The following is a 14,176-nucleotide window of genomic DNA, read 5'->3' as shown; positions in this document are numbered from 1 at the left end:
AGATGAGGAAGAATTATATGAAAAAAAAACAAGTTTCTGAGAAAAAATAAAAATAACTACAACTGAAGAAATGCTTATGTTGGAATCTGTTAATGTGAGCGACTGGATTGGTGTAAAACTTGGACTAAAACAAGGGTGTGTTATATGTTCATTTCTGATTAATACCTAGGGATGGAATGATGTGAGATGTCGGAGAAGAGACACTAGACGTGGACAAAAAGTTACTAAATAAGAAAATAGGAGGTAAAATGTGTATTATAGCTGATGGTTGTAGATTATTATCATTATTACTATTATTAATATCATTATTACTACTAGCTAAGTTACAATCCTAGTTGGAAAATGAGGATGCTATAATCCCATGGGCTCCAACAGGGAAAATAGTCCAGTGAGTAAAGGAAACAAGGAAATAGGTCAACTACAGGAGAATTAATGAACAATTAAAATGAAATATTCTATAAACAGTAACAACGTTAAAATAGATCTTTCATAAACTATAAAAAGAAACTTATGTCAGCCTGTTCAACATGAAAACATTCGCTCCAAGTTTGAACTTTTGATATAGTATTAATTGACAATCATTTGGGTAACTACAGAATCTAGAGGAAATGTGATTTTTCAGGAGAAGAGAGTTAAAAATTAATAACAGCTAAACTAAGGTCGTGAAAGTATAGAAACCAGGAAATGTCGTAAAGAATTAATAGGGATGGAGGAATGATAAAGGAATTGGATTCGTACAGGTATTTGGTAGTAAATGTTCAGAAGTTCAAACTTGCAGCAAATGTTTTAATGTTGAACAGGCTGACATGTTTCTTTTTTTTTTTATATAGTTTGAATCAGAAATATCTGTTTTAATGTTTTCATTGCTTTTAGAATATTTGATTTCAATTGTTCATTACTTCTTAAAAACGTTTATTTATTTCCTTATTTCCCTTCCTCACTAGGCTATTTTTCCCTGTTGGAGTCCTTGGGCTTATAGCATCTTGCTTTATAATAATAATAATAATAATAATAGGAAAAGAAAGATACCATGATGTAGGCAAAAGTTGGAGAAGAGAGTCTTAGAACCTCTATGAAAGTCAAAGAGAAAATTTATGAATGCATTTCAAGTTAATCCTCTATTTAGGAAGCAAAGTGTGAGTGTTGAGATGAGAAGGTCGTTTCATAACATACTGTGCAAGAAGGATTGAAATGGAGAGAAATCTTGAGTTACAAAATACTAGCAAGTTTATCTTGAAATGACGGAAATATTAAAGGTTCTTGATACTGAGGTGTAATGAAGGGCGTGTAAGGTAGAGATGAATGGCGGCGTGTTCATGTGTGTGTGATGGGGTGTAGTTTACTGAAGAGTCTGCTGTGTGTATATATATATATATATATATATATATATATATATATATATATATATATATATACACACACATACATACATATATATGTGTATATATATATATATGTATATATATATATATATATATATATATATATATATATATATATATATATATATATATATATATACACACACACATACATACATATATATGTATATATACATACATATATGTATATATATATATATATATATATATATATATATATATATATATATATATATATAATTTAAATAATATAATACTAAAGAGAGTGATGGAAATGGAGGTACAGGGAGCTAGAAGGAGAGGGAGACCAAAGCGAAGGTGGGAGGACTGTATCAAGGATGACCTTTGATCAAAGGGATTAACCGGTGATGAGGTGTGGGACAGAGGTAGATGGAGAAAGCTGACCGGAAACATCGACCTCACATAGAAGAAGAAGAAGATATAATTTAAAAAGACAATTATTACCATAACTCGGGCTGGTCGATTCTCTTGGCACTCCACCCGCAAAAGACTCCACCGGAATTACCAGAAAAAGAGAGGTTGCCGTAAGCTGCTAATATTAGCCACTGCAATAACAAGAATAATATTATCGTTATCACTATTATCATCATTAATAGTTATATAAAAACCCAATCACATATTCTTCACTAACTAATTTGAAGATTAAGAGTGCACATTTACATAGCAGAAGGATTTGAAAATACTGTGAAAGGGATACAAGAGATCCATAGTTAAAATATAAAATAAAAACTTTATAAGAAACTTGGAAAGCAGGGCAGTACTATGGTCGGTATCATGAAAACCAAGTTCTATCAATGTTTCGTAAGCGGAATGGACAAAGACTAATTCACAAAGAATATGTAAAAAAAAAATATTGAAAGAAAAGCTAACGAAACGGAAGCGATAATAGTGTACAATATTAGAGAAAATCATAGAACTTATTGAAGGAATTTAGCTGATGATATTAACTAGAATTTCTTAATTTATTCTCTAATAACTGATTATCTGATATCAGTTTTTATGGTTATTTTTCTATTTCATATTTGGTGCCTCACGAAAAGTTTATGATTCTATAAAATGTGACAAACTATATAGATAATGAATAAATCATAATTTGCAGAGAATAGTCAACACCATGGCTTGCTTACAAATGAAGTATTATTATCATTGGTATTACCTAGTAGTGTAAACAGGTCACTGAGCTGAACTTGAAGACTCATACAGTTGTTCTGAAGTTTGTAAATACATTATTTGTGAGGGGAGAAAACTATGGAAAAGCCCAGTCAGAGAACTTAGACAGGTAGATGGGGGAAAACAGAAGAATTTGGGGAAAATACCCTGAACATAGCACATAAAACTGCAGTGATGAAGTAAGGTAGGAGGTGTTATAAAGAAAGAACAGAAGGGTAGATGAGAGTTTGTTACCGAAATGATGATGATGATGATGATGATAATACAGTACTATTGATTGATTAATTAAAGCTGAAGACAGGGCCACACAATTAAAAAGATCCTTTTAAGCTTTATTCTTTATCATTAAGTTTTCACGTAAATTCTAATGGCCCGTCCTTCCAGAGACACGGCTATTGAAACAGGTACCATTTTTTATATCTTATAATATCTTCTGCGTTTCTTAGGGGCCTGCATTATATCAAGACAACAAGGTTCCTGCCATTTTGATCTCCGCATATAAAAATATTACCTAATAAGCCCCGAAATCATTGTCTAGGGTGCAGTAGGACGTAAATTTAATAAAAAAAAATAGACAGACATTGAGTGGTCCATTTAAAACCTCAAGCATGTTCGATAAGCTAATAGGATCCAAATTAATCTCATCAATCATCTACAAAGCTAATAACACAATGTTAAAAATTTGAGGCTCTTGGGATAAAGGATAAATAATGGAAAGGAGGATAATGGGAAGGAAATATTTGGAAGGAGGATAATGGGAAGGAGATATTTAGAAGGAGGATAATGGAAAGGAGGATAATGGGAAGGAGATATTTGGAAGGAGGATAATGGAAAGGAGGATAATGGGAAGGAGATATTTGGAAGGAGGATAATGGAAAGGAGGATAATGGGAAGGAGATATCTGGAAGGAGGATAATGGGAAGGAGATATTTGGAAGGAGGATAATGGAAAGGAGGATAATGGGAAGGAGATATTTGGAAGGAGGATAATGGGAAGGAGATATTTGGAAGGAGGATAATGGGAAGGAGATATTTGGAAGGAGGATAATGGGAAGGAGGATAATGGGAAGGAGATATTTGGAAGGAGGATAATGGAAAGGAAGATAATGGGAAGGAGATATTTGGAAGGAGGATAATGGGAAGGAGATATTTGGAAGGAGGATAATGGAAAGGAGGATAATGGGAAGGAGATATTTGGAAGGAGGATAATGGGAAGGAGATATTTGGAAGGAGGATAATGGAAAGGAGGATAATGGGAAGGAGATATTTGGAAGGAGGATAATGGGAAGGAGATATTTAGAAGGAGGATAATGGAAAGGAGGATAATGGGAAGGAGATATTTGGAAGGAGGATAATGGAAAGGAGGATAATGGGAAGGAGATATTTGGAAGGAGGATAATGGAAAGGAGGATAATGGGAAGGAGATATCTGGAAGGAGGATAATGGGAAGGAGATATTTGGAAGGAGGATAATGGAAAGGAGGATAATGGGAAGGAGATATTTGGAAGGAGGATAATGGGAAGGAGATATTTGGAAGGAGGATAATGGGAAGGAGATATTTGGAAGGAGGATAATGGGAAGGAGGATAATGGGAAGGAGATATTTGGAAGGAGGATAATGGAAAGGAAGATAATGGGAAGGAGATATTTGGAAGGAGGATAATGGAAAGGAGATATTTGGAAGGAGGATAATGGAAAGGAAGATAATGGGAAGGAGATATCTGGAAGGAGGATAATGGGAAGGAGATATTTGGAAGGAGGATAATGGGAAGGAGGATAATGGGAAGGAGGATAATGGGAAGGAGATATTTGGAAGGAGGATAATGGGAAGGAGATATTTGGAAGGAGGATAATGGAAAGGAAGATAATGGGAAGGAGATATCTGGAAGGAGGATAATGGGAAGGAGATATTTGGAAGGAGGATAATGGAAAGGAGGATAATGGGAAGGAGATATTTGGAAGGAGGATAATGGGAAGGAGATATTTGGAAGGAGGATAATGGGAAGGAGATATTTGGAAGGAGGATAATGGGAAGGAGATATTTGGAAGGAGGATAATGGAAAGGAAGATAATGGGAAGGAGATATCTGGAAGGAGGATAATGGGAAGGAGATATTTGGAAGGAGGATAATGGAAAGGAGGATAATGGGAAGGAGATATTTGGAAGGAGGATAATGGGAAGGAGATATTTGGAAGGAGGATAATGGAAAGGAGGATAATGGGAAGGAGATATTTGGAAGGAGGATAATGGAAAGGAGGATAATGGGAAGGAGATATCTGGAAGGAGGATAATGGGAAGGAGATATTTGGAAGGAGGATAATGGAAAGGAGGATAATGGGAAGGAGATATTTGGAAGGAGGATAATGGGAAGGAGATATTTGGAAGGAGGATAATGGAAAGGTGGATAATTAGAGAAGATAAATGGAAGGAGGATAATGGGAAGGAATATAAAGAGAAAGAGGATAATGGGAAGGAGAATAATGGGAAGGAATATAATGGGAAAGAGGATAATGGGAAGGAGAATAATGAGAGGGAGATAATGGGAAGGAGGACAATGCGAAGATAATGGAAAGGAGAACAATGGGAAGTTAATGGGAAGGAGAAAAATGGTAGGGAGGATAATGGGAAGGAGGATATTTAGAAGGAGGATAATGGGAAAGGCATAATGGAAAAGGGAATAATAGGAAGAACATAATAGGAAGGATGATAATGGAAAAGAAGATAATAGGAAGGAGTCATCTTGAAAGAGGATAAGAGGAAAGACATAATGGGAAAGAGACTAATGGGAAAGTGAATCTTAGGAAGGAGATAATGGGAAGGAAGATAATGGAAAGGAAGATAATAGGAAGGAGGGACAAAACTGAAATCATGGTTTCATTGTAGCGGGCTTTAGTTGATGAGAAATATAAAAAAATACTGTCTATTTTGAAAAAAAGCATAATGGTTGGAAAAAGGGAATGAATAAATCGATAAGTAAATGTAACTTGCTAAATTTATAAAGAGGAGTTAGGTACATGGGACGATGTTTCACCACGACATAGGGGTAGAAAAAAAAGGTAACCGCCAGCTTGAATTACTTAGATGGATACGGATGGAACACATGGGAGATAAGCAGGTATAGCAAATATGATGCTAAACACTTTAAAAAGTTACGGTAGATTGCTTTTCACAAAATGTGGCAAACACACCAAGAAGGTACGTGGTGTGTGAATTATAAAACCAGACGAAGGAAAATCTAAATCGCTTTCAACTTCATGAAAGAAATAGGTGAGAAGACTAACAAATTTATAGTAACCTGGATAGTCACGGAAAAATGAAGAAGAAATAAATAATGAAAAAAAGGAAGAGAAAAAAAAATCAAACTACACGCGAGAAAAGGAAGAACAAAATTGTCTTTAAAAGGAAAACTGAAGATTGGATATAAATTGGATATCCTTAAAAGCAATTACAGGAAATGTGATTACAAACCGGGGAGTCATTGCAGAAGACGATGCAATTCACTCTCAATCCCTTGGTGACGTCACTGCGAAACGTCCACAGTTCTTCTGTCTTCTTGCCTTCGCTGCCATCTGTAAAGGAATGTAATCGAATATTAACATGACATGATAACAGATACGAGTTTGAAATTATGTAAGTTGCTTCTAGGTTAGTATTCTTGTAAGGAATTTGAAGAATTTCCTGGTTATCTTTCCTTGAGGCAAGGAACTAACATAGTTACATGGAAGCTGTGGGATGATAATACTGAACTTAGGATATTTGACAGAGATTTCAGTCTCCTTCTTCCCGAGAGAAGGAAAGAAATTTCCTATTCATGGCTTGGGGAAGAAGAAAGGAAAATAATTAGATTTTACCGGAAAAAAAGCTTGAAAGGCATCGTCTAGCTTGCAACATTTGAAGAGAAATTGCAATGTCTTCTGAATGAGTAACGGACAGAAAAAAATGACTTGGCAAGGGGGATGTATGTTCTTTATCATTTTTTTTTTCTTTTCAAAACGGATGTCTGTTCTTTAGCAGTGATCTACGACTATTATTGATTCAATGATAGGTACCAATGAAGATTGATTTGACTTGATTTACTGGGGCCGGGATTGCTATTCAGTATTGGAGTGCATCTGGGGGAAAACCTCTGCAGTTGCACAATGAAGGAAAAGTTATAAAAGGGTGGACAGCGAGATGGAAGAAATGAAGAGGGAACGGAGGTGACGTAGAGCCACCCCCCCCCCCTTGGCCAAAAGGGTGCAGTTATGGAGCCAATGAAGATGACCAATCACCGAGACTCATATACCCAACATATTCATAAAGAATCCTTATCGACCCCTCTCCATCATGCGGGCCTCCTTTTTAAATGACAGTTGTGTGCCCGATGTGGTAACGGCCATGACTGCTGAACGCCAGACTGGGGTTCGAGTCCCGCTCAAACTCGTAAGTTTCTTTGGTCGCTGCAACCTCACCATCCTTGTGAGCTAAGGATGGGGGTTTTGGGGGAGCCTACAGGTCTCTCTGCTGAGTCATCAGCAACCATTACCTGGCCCTCCTTGGTCCTAGCTTGGGTGGAGAGGGGGGTTTGGGCGCTGATCATATGTATATACGGTCAGTCTTTAGGACATTGTCCTTGCCTCTGCCATTCACGAGCGGCCCTTAAGGCCCTTAAGTTATGGTCCATCATACGGACCTCTTTTATATGACAGTTAAGATCCATCATATAGGACTAATTAAAAAAAAAAAAAAAAAAAAAAAAAAAAAAAAAAAAAAAAAAAAAAAAAAAAACTCAAATTCCAATCTTATAAAGGTATGTGTGGTATGGTATTTATGATCCATCACACATAATCATTTACGAGATGCTCTTTTCATATGATAGTTATGATCCATCATATGGGAGTATTTAAAAAAAAAAAAAAAAAAAAAAAAAAAAAACTCAAATTCCAATCTTTTTAGGTTTGTGTGGATTTTTTTTTTTTTTTACCTACAAGCCTTTTCTCTTTATAAGTGACTCCAGTGATGTACTAATCATCATATACAGAATGTGCAAATACTTTCAGTACTGAATAGGCAACCTAATTCTATTTTGCACACTTCTAATGCTATCAGCTGTGTACTTTCGAGGTCTCCCTCTCCTTCACCTTCCCAAAATTATTCAATTATACAGTTCACATCATCTCTACAACCTTTGTCACTTCTCAAGGACTCTAATAAGCCTTGATACATCTTTTTTCTTATCATACTCAACAAACGAAGCTTCGCTTCCGCTATCAGTAGTTGCTCAGACAGCCCCTTCTTACAGGTTAAAACTTTAGCGTCTCTTCGACACTCTTGCAGTTTTATAACTTCCTTTCTTCTTCAACAACCTTGCGATGCCCACTCCCCTGCATCTTTCCAACCTCCCTATCATTTACTCCCAGTGACCTTTACATTCTTTCATTATTCACACGAACGTCCATTGGCTCTTTATTTTGGCTTACGTTTGTTATCGTAACCTTACTTCGGCTAATTTTCAGATATTTATTTTTGTCATTTACCAGTCTATATAACCGCTCTTTACACCTCCACATTCAGTAAGAAGCAGCCTTCTGTTTTCACACAAAATTAATCGTACATCCCTAGTGCTCTCCGTGGCTTCCATCATAACTACATTCATTTGCATATCAAACAGCCTCAGTGATAGGAATATCTTGTTTTGCCTACATTTCTACCTCTACAATTTAGTAACTGCGGTGTAAAACCTCCGCTCCCGATATTAGTTCTATTATACTGTAAGCTTTGTGTAGTTATAAGTACGTACACCAATTAGTTTTTTGTTTACTCTGAAAATTATTCATCTGATCTGCATACTCTATTCTTGTCTGAAACCCGAATCTTTTCTCCCATAATCAAACCCTACATTATCTGTATTACCCTTCCATGTCCTTTCCTTGTTGTATAACGTATCGATCCTTGCTTTCACCTCTGCCACTTTTACTCATATACAAATGAACAATTGTTCCTTCTACCCATTCCTTGAGAAACTTGAGAGACTTGGCTTAATCATTTTTTTCCTCCTCACCCCATGGCACCATACTTCAGCATTTAATCACTTTAACCCCTTGATAACTTTCTATACTTCAATATTCTAATTGTTCTTGGTATATCCTTACTAGCCATTTAAAGTTAATCCGTGCCATTTCCCACATCCTTCAATTCTCCTCTCTTTAATTAAAAGCATCTAATAATCCTTCAAAATACTGAGGCCTTCGAAACAAGACTCTCTTCTTCTTAGATCATGTTTCAATTTCCAGCCTAAATTTCAATACCCCTTGGTTTATCATCCTCTATTTTTGCATTAACTTCTCACCAGTTCCTCCTCCTCACACAATTTCTTGCTCATATTCGCATAATTTTCTTGTTGTTTCATATATTCCACATCTGTAAGATGTTCAATTGCTTCGCATTAAGCCCATATCAATCTCCTGCTTTCTTTTATTAAACTAATAGCATTTTCATACAATGCACTTGTGTAAAGAGCTTTTATTTGTGCCTATACTTGATCACCAAAAAATGACAGCCTCCGTCTGTACATCATAATCTTGCCCATTCTTATTGAAGGGTGTGGGGCTAGCCGCCTCAACCCCTATATAACCTACAGAATTGTGGTAGACTATTGGAAACGTCACTGCCTAGCAATCCGTCGGATAGGAGTTCGATACCCACTTAAGCTCGATAGTGTCTAGTAGTGCCTTCAATCTCACCATCTTTGCGATCTAGAGATGTGGATTTATGGAGCATATAGGTCTACGTGCTGAGCCATCAGCAGTCATTGCCTGGCCCTCCCTGGTCCTAGTTTGATGGAGTTGGGGCTTGGGCGCTGATCATATGCATATATGGCCAGTCTCTAGGCCCATTATGTTTTTCGGGCATTGGCTTGTCCGTTGCCTCGGCCATCCATGAGCGACTTCTTAAAACCTTAAATGGCATATTAAGAAGAAATACACACACATACATACATACACACACACATATATACCTGTGTATATATATACATATATATATATATATATATATATATATATATATATATATATACATATATATATATGTATACATATATATATATATATATATATATATATATATATATATATATATATATATATATATGTGTGTGTGTGTGTGTGTGTGTATGTATTCAAATTAGCCATATATTTTTCATACATTAATATTTGGATTCTCTTAACGACCTCGGGATCAGAGCCCCAGGTAAAATCACACAAAGACAAGAGCTTCTAACCGGCCGGAGTCAAACCCAGGTGCGGGAAGCTTGTATAAACAGTGACACTACCACTTGGCCATGAAGAAAGATAAAAAGTCAAGGACAATTCTTTTGTACTTACACCTGTCGAATTCAGGTTTTTTTTTGTACTTAGAATTGACATCAACCCATCTTCACCATCGTAGCTAATTGGTATGTTTGTGACTTGGCATTCGATCAATGATAAATTTTGCACATTTAGATGTTTTTTTTCATATTCAAATAAGCCATATATTTTTTATACATCAATGTCTGGATTCTCTGAACGGACTCGGGATCAAAGCCCCAGGCGAAATTATACAAAGACAAGAGCTTCTAACCGGCCGGGAGTCGAACCATGGTCCGGCAAGCTTGTATAAACAGTGACACTACCACTTGGCCACGAAGAAAGATAAAAGTCAATATGAAAAACACCCCTAAATGTGCAAAATCTATCATATATATATATATATATATATATATATATATATATATATATATATATATATATATATATATATATATATATATACATATATATATATATGTGTGTGTGTATACTGTATATGCACACACACACACACACACATATATATATATATATATATATATATATATATATATATATATATATATATACACACACACACACACATATATACACACATATATATATGTGTGTATGTGTGTTTTAGATAGACTTCACTCTGTATTAGTACTTAGTCCTACTTGGACAAGCCAACCAAGATTTCTTATAAGCTACTGGAACAATTTTATATGTATGTGTGTGTGTGTCTGTGTGTATGTAGGGTAGGTTGGCAATGGCACCAGTCACCTGTTGAGATACTACCGCTAGAAAGTTATTGGGTCCTTTGACTGGCCAGATAGTACTACATTGGTTCCCTCTCTGGTTACAGCTCATTTTTCCTTTACCTACACATGCAACGAACAGTCTTGCCTATTTACACATTCAAGTCTTTTCTCATACACCTAACGCCACAAAGATAACCGAAAAATTCTTCTTCACTCAAGTGTTAACTACTGCAATGTGATTGTCCAGTGGCAAAATTACACTTGGTAAGGGTGGAAGAGACTCTTTAACTATGGTAAGAAGATCTAGATCTAGGAGGATACTCTAAAATCAAACCATTGTTCTCTAGTCTTGGGTAATGCCATGACTATGGTCTTTCAAGTACTCTTGCTTAAAGATATACTCAGCCACACTATTCTTTCTGCTTCATTATTTCCTTTCTTCAATGGGCTATTTTCCCTGTTGGAGCCTTAAGGTATATTATAGCATCCTGTATTCCCAACTAAGGTTGTATTCTAGCTAATAATAATAATAATAATAATAATAATAATAATAATAATAATAATAATAATAATAATAATAATAATAATCTTACTTGACTTAATGCTTGACACATAGATGTATGAAGCCTAAAGTTCTTTAAATTCTTCGAAAAAAAAAAAAATGGCTAACGCTTTCATAAAAAAGGCAACAGTAATATATCAGTATATGTGAACTTCGTTATTTCACCAAGGTTGTCTCGAAAGCCTCGTTGTCACACAAGGTGTGACGATCGTTACGAACGAACGCAATAGAAATTCTACGATATAATTTGAACATAACTATCACTGAAATAATACCACTTGTGTCCAAGCAAACAAATAACCATATCCTCACCAGTCTCCTGTCTGTTATCATCCTGTCGAGTTGGGTGACTCGTATAAATTCTGAGATTATTGAGATTTTCACTCGAGCTCAGCTGCCTCTCCACACAAGCCAACCCTTTCAACAGGCGAGTGACCTCTACTCCAGCGACCTCATGAGGAACTTCTTTGTTTGATGCCCGGTCCTTCACGGCCTGTTTTAGAGACAGTCATAAGTTGAAAGAAAACTATTCTGGGAAATGATTTTACATGGGCCAGAAAATTAACCTATGGATATATTTTATTGACAAATAGATTATTATTATTATCATTACTAGCCGAGCTATAACCCTAGTTGGAAAAACAAGATGCTATAAGCCCACGGGCTGCAATAGGGAAAAATAGCCCAGTGAGGAGAGGAAATAAGGAAATAAATAAATGATGAGAATAAATTAACAATAAATCACTCTAAAAACAGTATCAACGTCAAAACAGATATGTCCTATATAAACTATTAACAACGTCAAAACAGATATGTCCTATATAAACTATTAACAACGTCAAAAAACAGATATGTCATATATAAACTAAAAAAAAGACTCATGTCAGCCTGGTCAGCATAACTTTGGTTTTGTCTCCAAAAAGGCGATTGAGAATTAAGAGAGTCAAGATGTAAAGACTTACTTTAATATGCCTCTGATTACTGTTGATTGTAAATTAATGTAATAAGTAATTAAAATACTTACTTCTCAGAATTTCAATTCTAACAGATCAGAGTGAATAATGACACTGTCAAACATATTAAGCTATGAAACATCCACCGCATCAAAAGTTACTAAGAATTGATTGCATATGCTTCATCTAACATCACCAAATGAATGAATGACTTGAAGGTCACTAAAATCAGAAAATCAGCCTTCATCCAATAACTAGGTCAGAGTAAAGAAGAATCAGTGCCCCTTCTATAATTAAATCCAAAGTAAAAAAAAAAAATCATTCTCCGTTCCGAAATAGGTTTTCATTCGTCAGCTACGACTACAATAACAAGAATTAGTTTTTGTTCTATACCTAATTCTGAAATAACCATGAATCTGTTTATGTTAGATGAATTTCAAAAGTCATAATCAATCAGTTACAATTAGATAACCAAATTTAAAAGTAACCAAAAATTAAGCTTCAGCGGATAAGTCAGTGGAATCCAAGAATCAGACACAAACGATTTACTCGACCTATACTAACCAACAATAAGAATTCAGTTATTATTATTATTATTAAAAGCCAAGCTACAGCCCTAGTTGGAAAAACAAGATGATACAAGCCTAAGGGCTCCAACAGGGAAAAACAGCCCAAAGAGGAAAGGAAATAAGGAAATAGACAAGCTACAAGAGAAGTAATAAACAATCAAAACAAAATATTTCAAGAACAGCAACATCATCAAATCAGATATCCCATATATAAACGATAAAAACTTCAAAACAATCTTCCAAATGGATTTAAAGTTATAAAACACAAATAGACGATATTTTTGAAAACAAATGAGAATATTTCCGTCATATGATGAGTTTTTTATCTACAAACTTTAGTTTTCAACGACTTATCCATCAGGAGATATGAAGTTTCACTTCTGCTATTCTGGAGGGTAAACCCTTATCTGTACTGCGTATCTTTCTCTAATTCTATTTTCTTAGGATGATGAAAGGTCTGAGCTATAGCTTGATTGAAATTATCAGGTCTACCAAACAAAAACTATGAAGGAAAAAAATCGTAGAATACTGATACTCAAGCGGTTATGCAAATATCGTAAATGCTACCACTCTCGGATGATAAATCGTCCTCTGAAGGTGTTATTGATTATTAAAAGAAGGAAGGTTCACAGGTAGAAAGAATGTTGAATAATACAATAAAAAAAATATTTTACTGTACTTACAGTAAACGTCTTTGGATCTCCTAAGTAATATTGCTTCTTGGGGTGAACTAGACGCTTCCTTCTTGCTAGATCTGTGATGATTTAGGAAAACATCATTGACAATTGGGATATGTGATAAAATGTATGAAGCTAAACAATTCATCAAAAGAGAGAGAGAGAGAGAGAGAGAGAGAGAGAGAGAGAGAGAGAGAGAGAGAGAGAGAGAGAGAGAGAGAGAGAGAGAGAGAGAGAGGACCAATATGAACCATTAATAAATAGTAATAAATATTTATTCCATGTATTTTGAAATTTAAGCAGTAGCTAATTAGGTAATGATAAAATGCAGCATAATTGTTTGAAAATATAGGCCCAGAAATTTCAGAGAATAGTTTGTAAAGAGATGAAATGGGCTAAAATCACTAGTAATTGAATAAACAAACTTTCATAAAAATTGAAAAATTAAAACAAATTAAAAGCCAATATAAAAATCCTGTATGAATTCAAAATGCAACAGAAATACCACACGTATTGTTAAAAGGAAGAAAAATTCAAATGAATTTAAAAAATTTTTTGGTTGCATATGATATTAGAAATAAATTTCTACCTCATACTTGGGATCGAACCCTAGCCCCTTCTAATGAAAGGCCAGGTCGCTTCCAACCATGTCACAAACATGCATATAATTTGATAAACTTTTACATTGTTAAAAGGCACTAAAGTTGTCGAAGGTTCCAATATTTTGTTAAAAAAAAATATTAAATTATCTTACGTAAAGGCGCAAACAA

General features: G+C 35.0%; 1 protein-coding gene across 1 annotated transcript in view; it reads right to left on the bottom strand.

Annotated features, from left to right (window-relative positions):
- The window catches only part of LOC137645857 (dynein axonemal intermediate chain 4-like), a 194,499-nt gene that overhangs the window by 40,473 nt on the left and 139,850 nt on the right, over positions 1-14,176 (bottom strand). The window contains exons 7-10 of the mRNA XM_068378846.1: positions 13,413-13,483; positions 11,520-11,700; positions 6,040-6,140; positions 1,848-1,948 (exon numbers count right to left, since the gene is read on the bottom strand). Coding sequence (XP_068234947.1) covers positions 1,848-1,948; positions 6,040-6,140; positions 11,520-11,700; positions 13,413-13,483 — 454 coding nt within the window. The remainder of the gene's footprint in view (positions 1-1,847; positions 1,949-6,039; positions 6,141-11,519; positions 11,701-13,412; positions 13,484-14,176) is intronic.

This window comes from Palaemon carinicauda, chromosome 8 (assembly GCF_036898095.1).
Source record: "Palaemon carinicauda isolate YSFRI2023 chromosome 8, ASM3689809v2, whole genome shotgun sequence".
NCBI lineage: Eukaryota > Metazoa > Arthropoda > Malacostraca > Decapoda > Palaemonidae > Palaemon > Palaemon carinicauda.
The sequence above is the reverse complement of the archived record's forward strand: the minus strand, read 5'-3'. Positions and strand labels throughout refer to the sequence as shown.